General features: G+C 40.4%; 1 protein-coding gene across 4 annotated transcripts in view; it reads left to right on the top strand.

Annotated features, from left to right (window-relative positions):
* Nucleotides 1–14,406, top strand: part of SHANK3 (SH3 and multiple ankyrin repeat domains 3) — a 502,635-nt gene that overhangs the window by 284,547 nt on the left and 203,682 nt on the right. For all 4 annotated transcript variants that reach the window (XM_056573015.1, XM_056573012.1, XM_056573011.1 and 1 more), the window contains exon 14: nt 6,476–6,627. In XM_056573015.1, the coding sequence (XP_056428990.1) occupies nt 6,476–6,627 (152 nt within the window). The remainder of the gene's footprint in view (nt 1–6,475; nt 6,628–14,406) is intronic.

Genomic DNA, 14,406 nt, shown 5'->3' with positions numbered 1-14,406 from the left:
CACATGGAGTTCAGAAATTGGCCAGGAATAGTAGTGTATTCAATGCCTTGGAAGAAACTTATCCATCATACAATACCATCAGTGAGGAGTTTCATTGGCTCCAAAATTATTCAGCAGAAGGACAACACCCCCTAACATACAGTCAATGTCAGTAAGAACTGTCTTCAGCGTGAAGAAGAACAAAAAACTCCTGGAAGGGATTCGGTGATAACATGAAGAGACGGAAGGATTTGAGCAATCGTATATCCAAATATATGTGGTCAGTTCTCCAAGATGTTTGGAACATCCTCCCTGCTGAGTTCCTTCAAAACCTGAGTGCAAGTTATGAAGGCAAAGGGAAGGCACAGCAAATATTGATTTGATTTCCATTCATCTTTTCATTCACTTTCCATTTGATTAATTTCTAAAAATAAGCTACTAACACTTTTATTTTGAACACATTCTTACTTTGCAGCATTTATTTCAGAACCACCTAAAACTATAGCACAATAAGTGGTATAGTATTGCACAGTATAGTGTTTTTTCCCCCTTTATTTGCAGGATTCAAATAGATAGACTAGGCTATGCATGTGAGTTGAGGAAATAGACTGAATATAGTGACTTGTATGCTATATTTGGTCCATTAAAGTGAATGTGCCCGCCACTGTATTCAACAGCATACCATTTTGCCAGTATCCCAGTACTGACCTAATACTGACTACAATGTCAGCATTACTTATATGGATTGAAATGTCAACCTTTGCATTGGATTACAGTGTTAATGTTATATATACTAATTGTAGCTCATTCATGGGCCCCTATTGCAGCAGGTACTGTGCTCAGTGATGTTAGTGACCTGGCTATGAATGTGTAGATTTTCCCTTCTCCAGTCATTTTCATTGTGAGCTTCATCCATTGGTTTGACACTTGTTGCATTCAGTTGACTGGAACAGTGTTGTAATGTAATGCTATTATCTAGCTGAAATAAATGTCTGTGCCTTTAAACATGGGCTGTCATGGCAACTAACCAGCTGTTGTTTAATAAAGTCTACATTATACAGAATAATCATGGAATATATTGGTTTTAAATAATCTATTTTCTGTCTAGTGATTATGATAGATCCCAGTTTTCAAATTTTACGATGGCCTAACTATAATTTGAATTAATGAGTTTTATACCTATATTTACTGTGATGTGGAATATGACTCCCTTTTTAATGGATCTTAACTGATTACTACAGATCCCATTGGCTTATTATGAGGGCCTAAAGGTAAAATATATATATATATATATATATATATATATATATAATAGCACAGCAGGCTACACTATTCTGGTGTTCAGAGAGCAACTGAATTTTTCGAAAAAGTGACGTGTGAACAAAGCCTAAGGTCACCAGTCCTGATTAGAAACAGATTATGATTAAAGGATTTCGTTCTGAACGCTGTGTGCGGGCTGCGGGGATCGTCACGCCCCTCCCATAGACTTGCATTCAGGAGGCGTGGCATGATGTCGCAAGGGGGCATGGCCGTGGCGGCATGAACCCGCACCCAGCGTTCGGGGCAGTGGAGTACCTCTTTAAAGAGCTTCCCCAGACACCATTTAGATCAGTCATACGTTCATGTATATGAGGGAATCAGGACAGTATTCAGCAAGCATCTATCTTATATCTATGGCTACCTTTATAGGAAATGTGTCAGCATGAAACTACAGTCTTTCAGCATCAATGTATATAAAAGGAGCTGAGCAGACTAATATAGTGTAAAACCACAAAGAAACGATAGCATGCACTCACCGCTGGGTTAGTGTCTAGATGTCCGGAAGTCCGAGCTCATGGGACAGCATATCAGATCTCACCGACGCGCTCAGAGGCTACACCGTTCATTTCACGCAACAATGTGCGCTTCTTCCTGCCTCCAGAAGGCCGGGAAAAGTATGCATTGTCACCTGAAACGACCGGCGTAGCCTCTGAGCGCTTTGGCAAGACCTGATATGCTGTCCCGTGATCTCGGACCTCTGGACGTCTACAGTATTAGTCAGTGAACGGGATTGCCCACTGAACTCCTAAACCCATAATAAGCATGGAACTTAACAAATTACTATTTCTACTGAATCTTTACCCAAAATACCATCTATCAATCTGCTCAGCTCCTACTGCTTTATAACATAATGTCTGCGGATCAGACTGCATAAAGGGGAAGAATGAGCAAAAATTTGGCACATCTCTGTCCATCTTGGCTAATTTTCATTTGAGGCACATTAATTATGTGTCTTCCATACTTACCATTACTCATGTGACAAGAGAAGTGGTTTATAGGGAAAGGGGTGAGGCTTTGCAAGGGAGTGTGGGATTTTTTAAAGCAAATTTTTTAAAGCAAAGTAAGGCAACTTCTGTTTAGTATAAAAAGTTAAGTCTAAAGATGTGGCATCAAACAGCATGAGCCACTGTGAACAATATGGAGCATCCTTAGACTTTCTTGTTTAAGTTTATATTTTCCAAGTATTAGACAGCACTGGTCAATGTGGCCTTCTGTGCACATTACATGTCATAGATATAAAAATAATATTTGGAAAATATCTGCACTAGACACTATTTAGACGGATGCATTAGTTTATAGGACAAGTCCCTGTGCATGGTTTGTAGATAATTGTAATGCTGTTCTTAGAGATCCTGAGAAATGATTTGACTACTAACATGTAGCGCAGTAGAGAATTGGCATTTATTGGATCATTTAGTTCTGTGTTGCATGACATTACTACGCAGTAAGGCTAGAATTCCACTGAGGTTTTTGCCCTGTGTTTTTTTTTTTTTTTGCTCAAAAACACCAGAAAAACTGTCACTGTTTTTCCCTGCGTTTTGGTGTTTTTTCTTGCATTTTTACCTGTGTGTGTAATTTGCCTTTTTTGGCCCCTTTGGCATTTTTTGTACAAAATGAGTTGGGTACCCCCAAAAAAAAAAGGATGCAGAAGGGATGTAAAAAATGTATTTAACTAAATGGTATTTTTTTATAACAAAATTTTAATAATTTTTATTATAAAGTGTGTGTGTGCTTAACATTTTTTTCTCTTTTTATTTATTTATTTTTTTTACATTTTTTTAGGTAGTACTACTACTCCCAGCATGGAACACGCTGTTCCATGATGGGAGTAGTAGTACCTGTACTAATAGACATATCGCCCAATGCGATCATCCATAATATAGCAGCTGCTCTATACAGCGCTCACATCTCTGCACTATACTCCGGCCAGTGATGTGAATAGAATAGAAATTTTCCGCCCAGAGTGGGGATAGGCCGGATGGTTTCAGCCAGTCACAGCTCTGAGGGAAATATGAATGAGTGATGTTCTATTCACATCACTGGCCGGAATATAGTGCAGAGATGCGAGCACTGTATACAGCCGCTCCATCTCTGCAATAGACAGGATGATCACAGCGGGTGTCAGTAGTGACATCCACTGTGATGTGTCCTTAACTACAAGTTCTACTACTCCCAACATGGAGCACACTCTTCGCCATGCTGGGAGCTGTAGTATCTGCATTAATAGACAGATCACAGCGATTATAACTTCTGACACCTGTTGCGATCTGTCTATTAATGCAGGTACTACAGCTCCCAGCATTGAGAGAGTTAAGGAAAGATCACAGCGGGTATCACTTCTTACACTCCCTGTGATCCTACTGTATAATGTTTAGATGCGGCCGCTCTTCTATGGTCCCCTGCACTGTGCCGTATATATACACCTATTCATATTTCCCACAGAAAGCTGTGATTGGCTGGAACCATCTGGCCAATCACAGCTATCTGCGGGAAATATGAATAGGTGTATATATATACGGCAGTGCAGGGGACCAAAGAAGAGCGACCGCATCTATACATTATACAGGAGGATCGCAACGTACCCCGGCGATCTGTCAATTAGTACAGGTACTACTACTCCCATCATGGAACAGTGTGTTCCATGCTGGGAGTAGTAGAACTACCTAAAAAATGTTGGGGGGGAAAGTGAAAAACACACACGCACTACATTTTTATTATTGTCGGCTACATTTTTTGTGCTTTACCCGCCAACATAAATGAATCCCCGTTTAAAAATTCATAAAAATGTTGTAATAAAAAAGATAAATTTCGTTAAATACAAATTTTTTTCATCACTACTGTATTTATTTTAATGGTACCCTACGAAATAAAAAAAAAGGTATCTCCATCACTTTTTGGGATCGCTAAAGTCCCAAAAAGAATAAAAACTGCCTGAAAAAACGCCAAACTAGGTTTTGTCGGGCGTTTTGAAAATCCAGCCTCTGAGCCCAAAATTGCTGAAAAATGCCAAAAGGATAAAAAAAAAATGCCAAACTGAAAAACGCCAAGTGGATATGGCATTTTGCAGTTAACTATTCACTTGCAGCTAACATCTGGACGCATGCGGGAAAATTGGTGTTTTTTACGGCATTTTTGCTAAAAAAAACCTCAGTGGAATTCCAGCCTAAGGCTAAGTTTCCACTTGGTTTTTTCTCTGGCAGTTTTTGGAAAACTGCCACTGCAGTTTTTGAGCCAAAGCCAGAAGTATATTCAAAAGGAATGAGAAATATAAAGTGGAAACTTAGCCTAATAGAGTATTTTTCAGACATGTAAATGACACAGTTTTATAGACTCTTTTCACCTTTAATTTTTTTATGACTTTTCACCAGTTATCCATTTTGGTCCTTCATGTTTGTTGCTATACCTGAGTAAACATAATTTCTTGAGAATGTAACATATATATGGGGAGGCTCACTTGACCTGCATTAGCTACTCATTGTCTATTCAATGTCATTTCACCTAAGCAAAGGCACAACCTCTTTAGCGTTATACCTTAACAGTCTTCCATTATCTCATTAAGACTCATACTGTGATCCAGTTCAGCAGCTTCCTGCAAGGAGCATCCTTGTATTCTAAGCATCATATGAATAAGTCACTTTCTGAAATACCTGCTATTGCAGTCTGTACATACAAGCATTGACTCGGTCTAGTGTGGAGTGGTCTCTCTGCTTTATAGGCAGTCTCTTTCTGTCACACATTTTGCATTAATATTCAGCTCCCATCACACTCTCTCTGCAGTAATTCAAAATCTGTCAGGCAGCCGAGAGAGGAGAGAGAGGGAGCGAAAGTCAGAGGGAGGGAGGTAAGAGTGAGGGAAAGAGAGAAGGGACAAATATTGTTTGAGAGGGAATAAAAATAATGATGAGGATGCCTATGAACTTAAAGAAGTAGTCGCCGTGAAATAGTGTGTATAATTTACTCAACCCTGGAAACGAACACTCATATATTAAAGGAATCATAGGAAGAATAGAATGGAACATAGGAAGGAAAGAAAAAAAATGCTGGAGGTTGAGGGAACAGGTTGTGAAAACCAGGGGATGATAAATAAAGTATGTATAGGAAATAAAACAAATGCATAGCTCAAGTGGGTTTAAATGCTAAGTATAAAAGAAAGAATTTGCCTGGTCAAAAGAAATTTGGGTCCTTTCTACACTGAACATCAAAAATGAGAGATTGAGTAGGGAATAGAGCAGTGGAGTAAGATGAAGCCTTGAGAGGTTAAACAGGGAAGAATAGATGTGAGAAAGAGGCCACAGAGATAAGACCAGTGATAAACGATGAAGGGCTGCCTATTGATCAAGGTGAAGATTGGTGAGTGTGGGGCGGGGTTAGCAGGTCTGGGGATTGTAAAATACTGGGGGGAGAGGGAAGCATGAATGGACAGCCCCCCCTTCTCCTCCCTCTGTCCTCCCTCCTCACTCTCCCCCTCCTCTGCTGCTGACAGTTTAACTGAAACGGCAAAAGAACAGGGAGAACTGCAGACAGCCGTGCTTTCCCTCAGCTTCTTCTCCATTCGTTCCATTGACAGTCCTTCCATCACTTGATCTCCCTATCCTTATGTTTATCTTCATGTATTCCCATCTTGCTGGTCTTCCCACATCTTTATTTATATCCTGTCCATTCCTCATTGTTGCTCCTCCTCTGCCCTTTCTGCTCTCCTTTGGATTGCTACTCCTCATCATTTTGACTCACTATATCTCTGAACAGCCCTTCTGTATCCCTCTTTCACAGTTTAATCTTGATTTTTCTCTCCATCTTATTTTATTCCACAATAACCTTCCTTACCTTATTGCTTTCGTTCTCAAAATGCCTTTTTTGATTTTGCTTTGAATTTGGTGGGCTGGGTGGAGGGGAGAGGTGACTTAAGGACAAGTAGAGAGCAAAGTAGCCCTCATTAAGGTGGGGGTAGTACACTAAAGGAGAGAAAGTCTTGGAAGGGGTCTTATGTACACTATGAAATTGGGGGAGTGTCTGTGGCCTAGTATGTGGGTTTGGGGGCCCACAACAATTGTTGATGGGTACCACTCGCCCACAAAGTTGAGATGTCAGTAAGAATTTGGAGAAGTTGTGAGCTACTGGTCACCCACATGGCACACCCACATCCACTCAGCACCATCACCTATGTGTTTGTTTACAGCCCTGGGCCCCTGGATACGAGGAGCACCGGCCCTCGGGGGCCCAAAAGAAAACTGTACAGCGCGGTACCTGGGAGAACATTCATAGCAGTGAAGTCATACGAGCCGCAAGGACCTGGAGAAATTCAACTCAACAGAGGGGAAAGAGTAAAGGGTGAGTGTAAGACTCAAACATTTCTTAGTTCAGGAAACCCACCTAAGAAGGGACATACAAATATATGATGAAATTCAAGTTTAATGCATGACAAGCTTATATGAAAACTTAGTAACAAAATAAATAAATGTACCCAAAGAAATGTCATGGTTCTTGGATGGACTGCATGGCTTACATTATAAGTTACAGTTGTGACTGCAATGCCGAGATGTCCATTGTGTGTTACAGAAACCACTTTACTTCTCCTTTGAGGTTGGTGTGTTACAGGAGCCCCTTGCTGCTGAGGTGGGTGTATTATGAGGGTGCTCCACCTTTGAGGTGTATGTATTGCCGAAGTCCTACCCCTACCACCTCTGCGGTCTGTATGACAGAGTCTTGGCTATGTCTCAGTCTTAGAGATGTGCGCACTACAAACCAACTTTCATTCCACCTATTGTTTGTGTGTTATATATCATTTGAAGGGGTCTCTGCTGCCATATGAATATGGGTGAAACATAAGAGCATATATGATTACATAATGGAGTATAAAAAGATGCATAAAAAGCCTGGGTACCTCAGCACAGCCACTACACAATATAGAGCTGCTTGCTTCCGGCTCCTTTCACTGAGTATGATCGGTGGGGTGCTATATGGTGGGCCCTCATTAATTAGATATTGAAGCTTTATCTTGTGAAATGACCATCAATAATAATTCCAGGAATTATTTTTTTTAATCACTTTCACTATCTCTGTATGCCATCAGTGAATGGGAAAGCATTATAGGCCTAATAGTTGTTACAGCTTGGTGGTTGTAACAATTTATTCAGTACACGAAATCACCTGTGACAAATGCACGCTAAGTTCTCTCCTGATTCTGTACAACATGACTGGGACCATCTCAGTCCCACTGACAGAAATAGGGTAGAGAAGGTTGGGCTTTAAACATTAAAGCCCAACGTGAGTATGAACACTTAGACCCTGAGTAGAAGGAAATGTTCCACTACTGTGTTTGGCTTACAGTAGCTTTATTGGACTGAATACATCATGACTAGAGATGAAGTCGAATTCGTCCAAATTTCATGAATAATTCAATTCGGACCGAATCCAGTCTTTGGTTCGAAATAACAAATTTCTTCATTAGCAACACCCCTGTGATCGTCCTGTATAATGTATAGATGCGAGCAGCTTTCTCCTGCACTCGCATCTCTGCAATAGATAGGACGATCGTGCAGGTGTCAGGAGTGACACCTGCTGTGATCTGTCCTTAAGTGCAGGTACTACTGCTCCCAACATGAAGCACACTCTGCTCCATGTTGGGAGCTTTAGTACCTGCATTAATAGACAGATCACAGCGAGTGTCACCGATGCCTTTGTCCTGTATAATGTATAGATGCGGCCGGCCGCTCTTCTCTAGTCCCACTGTAGTATGAGTATATGCCGTGTATATACATATTATTCATATTTCCCACAGAGAGCTGTGAGTGGCTGGAACCATCTGGCCATCTTCAATTTTCGGGAGTGGGCAGGGACCAGAAAATTCAGCGTTTAATATTAAAAATGAATGAGGAGTGCATTTCATAATTTTTTTTTTCTAGTTTTCGTTCTAAATCATAATTTTTTTTTTCCTTTTCACTTTACTTTTTTGGCCCCATTTTTAATATTGAGCTCTGAATTTTCTGGTCCCTGCGCGCAACCCAAAAATTGAAAGAAAAAAAAAAGTAAATGTTAATTTTTAAACAGCGATCAATTTGTGTGGGAGGGCAGGGACCTAAAAAATGTAGCCGATAATAATAAAAATGTAGAAAGGGGCCATTTAAATGTAAAAATAATATATTTTTATAATTATTTTTTTTAGCATTTTTATTAGTAATGTATTTTAATATTGTGTTTAGTAAAGTGTGTGTTCCACTTTTCTCTCTCTATTTTTTCATTTTTTAGGTGGTACTCACATCCGTACGTTATACAGGACGATCGCAGCGGGTGTTAACCTGCAGTTAAAGGGTACCTCTCATCAAAAAACTTTTGATATATTATAGATTAATGTATGCAGAATAACTTTACAATTGCATGTTATTAAAAAATATGCTTCTTTCTATTTAATTTTCCACTTTGAAGAAATGACCACTAGGGGTCTCTCTACCAGTCCTGGCAGCAAGCATTTCAGACTCATGCTGGAGTCCTAAACACTATGAGCTGCCAGTCTGCTTTGTTCACAAAGGAGAACACTCAGAGCTGCCAGCCTGTTTTGTTCACAGCCTGTTTGGCTGTGAACAAAGCAGGCTGGCAGCTCTGAGTGTTTAGGACTCCAGCATGAGTCAGAAATGCTTGCTGACAGGACTGATCGGGAAAAATACAATAGAAAGAAGCATATTTTTCATTAACATGCTATTGGAAAGTTATTCAACATTCATTAATCTAAAATATATCAAAAGTTTATTTGATGAGAGGTACCCTTTAAGGACATATCACAGCAGGTATCACTCCTGACACCCGATGAGATCGTCCTGTCTAGATGCTAGAAAGCCGCCTGCATCTATACATTATACAGGACGATCGCAGTGGGTGTCAGGAGCGACACCCGAGGCGATCTGTCTATTAGTCCAGGAACAGTCTGTTCCATGCTTGGAGTAGTAGTCCTACCTAAAAAATGTTTAAAAAAAATAGATAAAAAAGGCAAACACACACACACTTTATTAAACACATTATTAAAATACATTACTACTAAAAATTAGCTGAGAATTTATTCGGATCAAATCGATTTTTTCTTAAAAATTCGGTGAGTTGGACAAATCAATTTTTCAAAAATTCGCTCATCTCTAATTATGACAATCCCTCAATTGTAAAAACACCAGGTTGTTAACAAGAATGCTTCTGTTTTGTGACAGGAACATATATAACACAAATAGCCTCAAAGGGGTATTTCCAACATCAAAAGGTATCCCCTATCCATAGGATATGGGGTAACAAGCTGGTCAGTAGAGGCAGAGTCTGACTGCTGGTACCTCCACCGATCAGGAGAAAAGGATTGGAGCACAGCGTATATGGCCAGCACTCAATTAATGCTCCATGGGGCTTCCGAACATGACTGAGCTCAGTGCTTGGCAATAATTGGAAGCCCAACAGAAAATTAATGGAGTGCAGGCCGTACACATTCACTGCACACCATTCAGACCCACAACTGTTCAGCTTATCATTCTCTTTCTTGTAGATAGGAAAAAGGAGGTTGATGTAAGGAAGTAATATGTGGCTGCAAGAACAGACTCAACAAAGGGTTTGCTTGTAGTCTGTAACTATGGAGACACACAGGTCTGCAACAAACAGTAGAATTTATTGTTGACCCCTTCCCATGACATAGCATACATGTTAGTCATGTGTAAGGTTGCAATGTATAAAGCTTGCTCTGGAACAGAGACATGCTTGGTAGGTGTCAACTGCTATTTTCAGCTGACACCTGCTATTACTAGCATTGAAGATCTGTCTAGATGTTGCAATCAATAGCAATTTAGACATCTAGACAGTTTGAATATGTCAGTGGTGGTTCAGGAGTCCAGTTGGTGTCCCTGCGATGCAATCACCAGAAGCTGATCAGAAGGCTTTCAGAATGATTCCATGGCTGCTAAGACAGCTCTACTAGTACTGGCTGCTAGTGGAGTGCTGATTGAACAGATCAGTGCAGTACATAAATACTGCATTGATCTGTACAGTAAAATAAATTATTCCTTAGGGCGACTAAAATAAAAAAAAGCAATATTTTTTCTATGAAAAATCTGAACACCAAGAATATTTACCCCAAAAATGGTAGAATTAACCCCTTAAGGACCAAGCCCATTTTGACCTTAAGGACTAAGCTCATTTACGATTTTACATTCTCGTTTTTTCCTCCTCCCCTTCTAAAAATCCTAACACTTTAAATTTGCACCTACAGACCCATAAAAAAGCTTATTTTTTGTGCCACTAATTATACTTTGAATTGAAATCAATCATTTAATAAGAAAATCTACTACAAAAAATATATATTTGTGCTGTGAAATAAAAAATGAAAACACCATTTTGTAACTTTTGGGGCTTCCATTTCTACACAGTGCAATTTTCGGTAAAAATTACACAATATCTTTATTCTGTAGGTGCATTTGGTCACAAAGATACCTAATTTATGTAGGTTTTGTTTTATTTTACTACTTTAAATTTTTTTTACATGCACCAAAATTAGTATGTTTAAAATTGTCATCTTCTGACCCTCATAACTTTTTTATTTTTCCACATACGGGGCTATATGAGGGCTCATTTTTTGCGCTGTGCTCTGTAGTTTTTATCAGTATAATTTTGGGTACTTTTTTTTACGTGTACGCCATTGACCTTGCGGTTTAGCTAACCTTATAATTTAACAGTTTGGACATTTACGCCTTTGGATAGGGGATAAGATGTCAAGGGGTGGAGTACCCCTTTAAACAACTCTGTCAGTGGAAAAATAAAAATGCTTTGCTTCACAACTGCAATATGGCTATACTGTATACATTGCCAGTGAGTTAAAAGTATGGAGCGGGCTGAATAGCTGAGCCAGTTGGCTCCACACAGGGCAGGTGGTGGCTGCTACCTGCAACTTACACTTATTGCCATTGATTGACATCAGCAAACAAGCTTATGCGTGTCATTTAACCCTTTAAATTCCGCAATCAAGGGCCATTTAGTCTCTGAAGGCCTCCATGCCTGCCTTATTAACTCGGCTAATGCAGTCTGCTTCAGGCAGGCTGTACTAGCAGAGTACTGATTTCACAACTCAATGGAAAACAATAGAACCACACAGGAGATTGCTTATAAAAGTGCAAACTATAAATCAAAATGTTTAATAGTTCATAAAAGGTAATAAAGGTACGGTGAAATGATGTATTACTCACCTGGATTTGTGATCTGGTTCCCGAGATACATGCTGTATTAGGGTCAGTTGCTTATATGTTGATAAACCTTAATTTCGCTGTGGAGGCTGGAGGCAGTGAACATCTTGCATTCACATGTGTGAAGACTCTATGAATATCTATGAAGTGGGCGGGCATATGGGGGGCAGGGTTAATTGAGGCACGGAACCTCAGAACACTGGCTCCCGCCTCCATTGCGCCAAGTGGGTTAATTTACATATTAGCAACGGGGGGGGGCTAATATGGCATTTATCTCTGGAATCGAACCACAGACCCGGGTGAGTAATGCATCATTTACTCTGGTTCACCCGCTCTATAACTCTGTGTATTGGGTTTTGTGCAGGTGAACCAGCAGGCAGATTCACTTTAAAATAGTACATATCATACATTTCACATGGTAAACTGCAGATATTACATCCCAGAAAAAAAGTTAATAAAACGTGATCAAAAAGTTCCATCTACCCTGATAAAAAATACAGGTCATGGTGTAAAAAAATAACCCTTAAACTGCTTTGTTGACTGAAAAAAATGTGGGTGTCATTGCAATTGTGCTAACCCACAGTATAAAGATAGCATGTTGGTTTACAGTAAAGTGCACTACCTAAAAATACCCTTCTTAAGCTGCTAAATTTAGTTTTCTGGGTTTTTCTTACATTTTACCCCACAAAAATCTTTTTTACGCTTTTACCATACATTTTATGTTTTAATAAAATGTGTCAATACAAAGTACAATTGATCCTGCAAGAAAATAAAGTCCTCCTATAGTTCAGTTAAAGGGTTTATTCAGTGATTTTTTATTTATGTTTCTATACACTGCCCGGGCGGCAAAAAAAAAAAAAAAAAACAAGCCTTAATTTATCTCCTGCTGCTCCCACCATGCGCCAATGTTGGTTTCCTGTCCTCCGGCCCCAGTTTACTTCCACATTCTGGGGCACTACATGTCACAATGTGCTGAACTTATTGCGAGCCACAGCAAAGTCCCACCTCAGCCAGTGATGTGCTGAATGGCAGTGTCATATGATGGGCCTGGGCCTGGCCTTTTTCCTGGTGTGCGAGCCCGGTACATTACATTGCAGCTCAGCTTATATGCAGCCAAGGTGGGACATCACTTCTGTCAGCCTCAGCATGCAGAAAAAGACTTAGGCCAAAGGACAGAAAACTGGCATCGGCGGAGTGTTGGAAGGTAAGTTTGTTAGTTTTCTTTTTGCAGCCCAGGCAGAATGGAAACATAAAAAAATCACTGGATTACACATTTAAAAGAGTAATGGCTTTTTGAATAAAAGGAGGAAAAAACAAAGGTGAAAAAAAACATTTCCAGTCTTTAAGTCGTTAATCAAGACTCAAGTTTGACAGTGGTTATTAATTTATTTGCAAATTGTACATATGCCATGAAAGTTTTTTTTTTACAAACGATCGGACAACCCATTTAAGGGGTTGACTGGGTAAAGTTAAGCATTTCATTAAGAATATTCACATGTCTGATCTCTTGCTGCTGATGTTTTATCAGTACTCAGATCCCCACTGTTCACTGCTTCTTGGTGACATCTCAACAAACAGGAAATGCCTTTTACGCCAATCAGTGCCCACAGCGGAGACCTGTCTCACCTAGTGATTGGTTGAGCAGGCATTTCCTGCATGTCGAGATGGAGACTGGGAATCAGTAAACAGTGAAGATGGGCACCGAACAGCAAGTCAACGTGGGTCAGAAAAGTTAGCATCCTTTTTTTTTTTTTGCACCCTGACACCTCTTATGAAATGTTTCCTGGCAACCCTAGAAACACTTGTGTAACATCAAATAGCCATCAGTGTTATCATGCTTCATGTACTCTTTCTAGCTTTCCTGAAATGCATTGTTTTCTAGGCACTTCATCCTTGGGCTACTCTGAATGGTGCAAATAGTATATGTTACTTAGTCTTTCTGCTTCTAACTATGAGCTTTATGCTTTGTTGTTAAAGTTAGCTACAAGTACTGTACACTACTACTGTATTCTGTTAGTTTAAAGGGGTACTCTTTTGCAGAACATCTTATCCACTCCGTGATCTCTGCTCTGTGCACGGATTACTGTCGACCACTTCACAAAGCGGTGGCCAACACGACCCTCCATGTAGCTCCTTGGGAGTGCTGGAGATACAGAGTGTGACCCCAGGCGATCAGACATTTATCCCCTATCCTGTGGATAGGGGATAAGATGTTCTGCAACAGAGTACCCCTTTAAAGGGGTAGTCCAGTGGTGAAAAACTTATCCCCTATCCTAAGGATAGGGGATAAGTTTGAGATCGCGGGGGGTCCGACCGCTGGGGCCCCCTGCGATCTCTCTGTACGGGGCCCCGGCTCTCCGCCGAGATAGCGGGTGTCGACCCCTGCACGAGGCGGCGGCCGACACGCCCCCTCAATACATCTCTATGGCAGAGCCGGAGATTGCCGAAGGCAGCGCTTCGGCTCTGCCATAGAGTTGTATTGAGGGGGCGTGTCGGCCGCCGCCTCGTGCGGAGGTCGACACGCCCCCTTCCTGCGGGCTGTTGGGGCTCCGTACAGGAGATCGCAGGGGGCCCCAGCGGTCGGACCCCCCGCGATCTGCAACTTATCCCCTATCCTTAGGATAGGGGATAAGTTGCTCACCACTGAATCACCACTGGACTACTCCTTTAAGATGTAAATGTAGTTACATGCTTTGTAGCGTTAAGTAAAAAAATAATAGTAAAGAAAAAATCCTTTCTTATTCACTATACAAGCTATGTGTTTGTGTTGTTTGCTTTGTAAAATGTTTGTGTATATTTTTATGTGAATGTGAAGCTTACTTTCTATCTCACTGTATATTGGTATTTTATATTAGAATTATTGTGTAGTTCTTGTGTGACTTGATAATACTTTGAATGACTATTGTAC

This window comes from Hyla sarda, chromosome 4 (assembly GCF_029499605.1).
Source record: "Hyla sarda isolate aHylSar1 chromosome 4, aHylSar1.hap1, whole genome shotgun sequence".
NCBI lineage: Eukaryota > Metazoa > Chordata > Amphibia > Anura > Hylidae > Hyla > Hyla sarda.
Note: the sequence above shows the minus strand (reverse complement) of the source record. Positions and strands in the feature narration are given on the sequence as shown.